At 41.6% G+C, this 5,504-nt stretch overlaps 2 protein-coding genes across 3 annotated transcripts; one reads left to right on the top strand and one right to left on the bottom strand.

Moving 5' to 3' along the window:
- Positions 1–541: 541 nt before the first annotated feature.
- On the bottom strand, positions 542–2,071 carry LOC113203384 (succinate dehydrogenase [ubiquinone] cytochrome b small subunit, mitochondrial). Its single transcript, XM_026418036.2, has 4 exons — positions 1,888–2,071; positions 1,425–1,552; positions 1,166–1,350; positions 542–1,086 (listed from the first exon to the last, which is right to left on the bottom strand). The coding sequence occupies exons 1-4, from the start codon at positions 1,931–1,933 to the stop codon at positions 909–911; spliced, it is 537 nt and encodes a 178-aa protein (XP_026273821.1). The 5' UTR covers positions 1,934–2,071; the 3' UTR covers positions 542–908.
- Positions 2,072–2,474: 403 nt separating this feature from the next.
- LOC113203382 (glutathione S-transferase) lies at positions 2,475–4,658 on the top strand. 2 transcript variants are annotated; one of them, XM_026418035.2, is made up of 5 exons: positions 2,475–2,641; positions 3,735–3,875; positions 3,963–4,130; positions 4,211–4,350; positions 4,425–4,658. In XM_026418035.2, exons 2-5 carry the CDS (start codon positions 3,740–3,742, stop codon positions 4,590–4,592), a joined length of 612 nt encoding a protein of 203 aa, XP_026273820.1. In that variant the 5' UTR covers positions 2,475–2,641; positions 3,735–3,739; the 3' UTR covers positions 4,593–4,658. The 2 variants fall into 2 exon arrangements, with proteins under 2 accessions (XP_026273820.1, XP_052122571.1); XM_052266611.1 differs by lacking the exon at positions 2,475–2,641 and adding an exon at positions 3,446–3,464.
- Positions 4,659–5,504: the final 846 nt, after the last annotated feature.

Raw genomic sequence — 5,504 nt, 5'->3', positions numbered from 1 at the left:
TTTCAAATTTTGAGTACCTAAATTTTACCTAGTAAATCTTTTAACAGGATTATCTACCATTAGTTTTTCTCTGAATATTTTCATCGCAGAGCCCCTTTTTTATGATGTGTAATTATTTAAGTCCAGTTTTCCTAATGTCCTGCAGTTTACCCAAGGCAATTGCCTTTTCTCCTTGTGTTTCTGGGTTATAAATACATTTCTTAGTTTATTTATTTGTTCATACCTACTGTTCAATATTTAAATGGTTTTATAACAACGCTGCAGAAATTTAAATGAATGCTTAGTAGTTATTATGGCAGAATGAATGTGATTAATTTAGCTCAACAACTGCCCTATTGTGATATCTGTAAATAGTTTGAAAACCCATTCCCATGGTATGTCCTTGTACATGTACTTAGGTCTTGTGAGTAAATATAAAATTCCCAAAAACAATGCAATGTTTTGTTGACTTATGATCTATATCCACTCCATTACAATTCTTAGTCATCAAATGACAAGTGTGAATGACAATGGAAATCAAGTTTGGACAGTGAGACAAAGGTTAAGTTTGAGACAAACTGCTTTAATCAGGAGTTGAGCAATCTCATGCAGGTACAAAATAGCAGATCCAGAATTATTGCTAAGTACTGTTTAGGAATCAACCATTTTGGTTGTTTCACATTAAAACCAAATTACACCTACCCAAATATTTTCACGTTAAGGTTCAAAAGTAATAAAAACCATGAGATGAACCTATCCTGATAAAAGCTTTTAGCTGCAATAGGTTTTAGAGAACAAAAAAAATACCAAAAAAACTCTACCGCATCAGTTTAAATGGTCTTTGAATAGGAAAGCATTAAATGCTTAACACAGAAGTCGCAATAAATAGTCACAATTAAATAAGTGCTAATACATCTGAACACACAATATTACAGGCTCCAAATTTTTTTGACCGTATTTGCCAGACCTATGTCAGTGTAAATAATTTGAAGTAACCCTGCCAATGTAACAATTGACAGCACATAAACACCTCCCAAGGCTACTTTCGGGAAAGCATTTCCAAATATGATAGGCCGTACATAATCCACAACAGCGGCCTCGACACCCCTGTAGAGGAAGAGGAAATGGTTATTCAAATGTTGGATGAAAAACTGTACACCTTAATGATAAATTAATAGTTTTTTACCAGTGACTGTGCATGACCAAAGTAACAGCCAGAACTGTATCTAGTGCTTTGCTTGGAGCTGCAAGAGCAGCTGGTACAACAAGAATCAATACTGCACTGAGGGCTCTCTCAATAGTCCAAAGTTTGGAGTGGTTGTGCCCTGCACCAGCACTATAGCTTTTAGGACTGAGTGAGAAAAATTGAACCTAGAATCAGAAAAAGATAAAATGATAAACATTGTTAATATACAAGAGACTTACAATTGCCATTATTTTGTTACCTGATTAATCCGACCAGGCTGAAGGCGGCTAAACCCAGGCAGAGTGTGATTGGTGAACGATGACTTTAAAATTTGAGGCGAGATGAGAGAGGTTCTTGAAAGGGTTTGAAGGGACTGAGTTTGGCATGCTGTATAAAAGTAAAAAATTGATTAGTTTGCGTACAAGGAAAGAAGCAAAGAAAAAAAGAAGTAGACACTCAACTTCAAGACAACTTGGTAGACAGAATACAGAATTGGTTATGTTTTTCAACTTAATGACTAAGTGTCAACTCAACTTCTTTGAGGTTAGGCAACTCTCGTAGAACAAATTCAAGTAACTTGAACTCACAAAATTATTTTCTGGTTGAATTTCAAACCTTCTCATTGCTAAATGATTCATCAAATAACGATCCAGAAATATAAATGACTTTCTGCTTCCAGGTGTTTTGGTTTGAACTGTATACTTCGCCGTCAGGAAACTCACCAATGCCTCGGCAAGCAGCCGAACGAAGTAGACCAATGAATGCCATGATGTGATAGATATATTTTACTACTTATCTTCCGATAATACTGTTTTATTGTCTTATATTCATGGAAACCAAGGAAGATGTGTAGGTCAGAACCGCAACTGCAGCAATCAGAGGCAGGTCAGGTGCAGACGAAAAAAATGGAAGAACATAACTTCAGTTACTTGCGAATAGTCATTTCAGGAATTTCTTTGGTCAGAATGTTCACAGATGCAATTTATCAAGTTCAGCGCGTAAAAATTGGTTTTATCTCTCTTGACCTTGATTTGCTAAGAAAAAAAATTGATTTTAAAGAAAATATCAATATCAAATTATTTACAGGTTACCCTATGTTACGTTGGTTCGACGTTAGACTATTCATCCTTGGGCGCAGATGATATCCGGAACCTGCCTCATAATAAATTAACTACCACCGTCAAAACAACAATCAACCTAGAAACTGTTTCGTTCATCAAAATCATCAAACGTCCTTCATCCAATCCGCAACTTAGTGCAGCATTCGGAGCTTGGTTAGGTGTTGCCCCATTCTCTGCTGGTGGTGCTCCCGTGCTCCCGTTCGGCGGTGGGGTGGGGGGCTGTGGGCTGACAGACCGAACAAATAAATACCAGCTACGCCCGGCGTCTTCCCGTCACTTCACCAGCTACATCGCCGGCCCAAGGAGGTCCCGCCGTATTTGCCAACCGTACTTCTAACGATCACATCTCACTAATGTAAGTTATCAAATTGTGTCTCTGCATTATCTCCACAGTGGCCGCAATGTCGCAGACTCTAGGCTTTGTGAAAAAGAACTACCCGGTGAGAAGTGGTACTTGTGTCGGCATCGTAACTACGTCTAAATGCTGGAATCGACGCCGTAACTGCTCCGTTTCGTTCTAAATTTTTCGCTTGTTAGGATTGTTAGAAGAACTTTGAAGATCATCAATTTTGCAGTTGTTTCTATTAGAACATAGGAGTCTCACATCACCCGGTTATTTGCTCTCGCGTCTATTTGGGGGAAAGGAGAAGGGGGGTGCTCAATTGGGCTTAACTGCCAGTGTTTGGTGCCTGTGGGGCCAAGATGGCTTCACCACACTAGCTCTTTGTCTAGCTGCGGGTGGTCGAGTTTTGAAGCTCTGATCATGTGGATAGTTTTGGTTAGGTAGTACTTTTGCCAGTACACTGTCTGCTCCCGATCATTGCATAATATGTCCGGGGCGTTGGTCCTGTGTGTGGGGCTTGTGTGGGCGTGGGCTGTTTGACTTAGGGGGGGGGGGGATGGGGGAGGGGAGGGGGGCTTCCGCGGCTTCCGCTCGTCCCCGTCCCGGCCTTCCCCTCACCCTCCCGCTCATGTCGTTCATAGCCAGCCAGGAAGTGGAGGGAGACTTACCTGACTAAGCCGGCGTCGAGTGCACGTGCACCTGGGGCACTGGCACTGGCTGGCACGGCACCTGTGCTCGGCAGCGACTCTGCGAACAGGTTGACAGGTGTGTGGCTGCTTTACTTTTCGGCTCCGACTGTCATAGTCACATACACGCTCCATTAAATCCCCTATTGGTATGAGAATGAAACTTTTCATTATCATTAATTCTTTGTACTGACAGAAGTCTGCATGCTTCTGAAGTTTTACTGTTTGCTTTTATTTTCCCTTGGGTTATTTGTTAGCGGGGGTGGGCAGCAGTGTCGGCAATTACAGACCTACTTTCTCACAAGCTGCTCAACTTTCTGTGTTGAGCAGTCACCCCCCGTCAGTGACGACCTGTCAAGCCTTGTTAGCGTTGAGACCTGTAGGTAGGCTTACCATGGCTCTCCTCTATTTGATTTCAGCAACCATGGCCCCCAAATACAAGCTTCACTATTTCGATGTCACCGCTCTCGGTGAGCCCATCAGATTCCTGCTTTCTTATGGCAACCTTGACTGGGAGGATATCCGTTACGATGATGCTAAGTGGGCAGAGTCTAAAAGCAGTAAGTAACTTCTTCAAAAATAACTACTCTTTATAACTACTGTTTAAAACTGGTTGGCCTTACGTAAACTCTATTTTACCTTTACAGAAATGCCCTTTGGACAGATGCCCGTTTTAGATATTGATGGCAAGATTTATGCTCAATCAACTGCCATTAGCAGATACTTGGCTAAACAGGTGGGATTATCTGGCAAGGATGATCTTGAGAATCTCCAGATTGATCAAGCTGTTGATCTCTTCCATGACTTCCGTCAAAGTAAGTTGAACAATGATATCATTTGAAATATTTCGTTACTAGATAACTAGGTTTATAATACTCAATTTCTTCAATTTCAGAGATTGGTGGTTGGTTCTATGACCCCATTCCTGAAAGTAAGGCAGCTAAGGAGAAGGACCTGAAGGACCAAGTAACTTTCTACCTGAAGAAGTTTGAACAAATTGTAAAGGACAACAATGGCTTCCTTGTCAATGGAAAGGTATGAACCAGAAATTAAATAAAATGGAGATGATATTCACATTCATATTTTAATTGTTTGGATTAAATTTTCAGCTCACCTGGGCAGATGTCTACTTTGTCGCACCTCTAAAATACTTCAAGTTCATCTACGGAAGTGACTTTACTGAGGGTTATCCCGCTCTGCAAGAGTTGGTCAAGAAAGTAGAAGCCACCCCTGCCATTGCCAGCTACATTGCTAAGCGCCCCGCCGGTGATCGTTAAAAGTATTTTATTTTTTTTAAAAGAACCTATTCTCATACAATAAACGTACTAAGATTTTTACAAAAATTTTTGTTTTCTTTTGCCAGTCTGCTTACTAAATGGTCCTCCACTATACCATCACTATATTTACTGAGATAGGGTATTAGACCTCTATTTTTCTCTCTTCACCTGATAAGATAAAGTAGGAAGAGAAATGGGTGTGTAGGAGCAGACTGTTTCTCTTATCTGCCATGACTTGCAAAGCCTCGCACCCAGAAGGGAAACATGTAAATCTGCTTTGCAGACTAATAAGGTTCCCAATGATAACTGCTTGATAATTAAGTTTTAATCATGAAATGGTGTGAATTTGGATTCTCCTTGTGACTTCTTATCAACGCCAGGAGCGCAGATAGTCTGTTCCGCACGGCATTAGTGCAGTCTTCTGCTCGATCCTTTCGATGCATCAGCAGTATCAACTGTATCACTCTGCAAACCCATTTAGTGTATACAATGTAAATATTATGGAAGATACTGGACGTGAATAGGGAGTATCGTCTCACCGGAATGCTGGCCCTAGCCCTAGCTGTGTAGAGTATGTGTGTCGACACCCCGTCCCAACGCAAGGGGTAGCGACGGTCACCCAGTCGTGTTCCCCCAGCAGTCTGCGGGGACAATACCCCGCGCTCTCCAAAGTGGTTCTCATCGTGCAGATAAAATCACGCTTCGGTTTACATGGGTGGCATGAAAAAAGTGTCAGTTTGGCGGAAAATGACGGAAAGTTGGGCTTTCTTGTATTTTATTGACAGCGCACAAGTCCAGATAGAGCGCAAACCGAGCTTCAATTGTGCAAACTGGAGAGGCATTACGGGAGCTCCGACGAAGTGATTTGTAAAGCGGTCAAAACAGATGGTGGAAGTACGATTTCGGGGGGGG

The sequence above is a fragment of the Frankliniella occidentalis genome, unplaced genomic scaffold (assembly GCF_000697945.3).
Source record: "Frankliniella occidentalis isolate FOCC.00 unplaced genomic scaffold, Focc_3.1 Scaffold41, whole genome shotgun sequence".
NCBI lineage: Eukaryota > Metazoa > Arthropoda > Insecta > Thysanoptera > Thripidae > Frankliniella > Frankliniella occidentalis.
This window is presented reverse-complemented; position numbering and strand designations above follow the sequence as displayed.

Excerpts from the sequence above, each read along its gene's own strand:
- LOC113203382 (XM_026418035.2), top strand. The coding sequence starts at position 3,740 with ATGGCCCCCAAATACAAGCTTCACTATTTCGATGTCACCGCTCTCGGT. Across the intron at positions 4,131-4,210 it reads CTTCCATGACTTCCGTCAAA|AGATTGGTGGTTGGTTCTAT; the intron begins GTAAGTTGAACA and ends CTTCAATTTCAG. Across the intron at positions 4,351-4,424 it reads GCTTCCTTGTCAATGGAAAG|CTCACCTGGGCAGATGTCTA; the intron begins GTATGAACCAGA and ends TTAAATTTTCAG.
- LOC113203384 (XM_026418036.2), bottom strand. The coding sequence starts at position 1,933 with ATGGCATTCATTGGTCTACTTCGTTCGGCTGCTTGCCGAGGCATTG. Across the intron at positions 1,553-1,887 it reads GGCTGCTTGCCGAGGCATTG|CATGCCAAACTCAGTCCCTT; the intron begins GTGAGTTTCCTG and ends ACTTTTATACAG. Across the intron at positions 1,087-1,165 it reads TTGGTCATGCACAGTCACTG|GGGTGTCGAGGCCGCTGTTG; the intron begins GTAAAAAACTAT and ends CTTCCTCTACAG.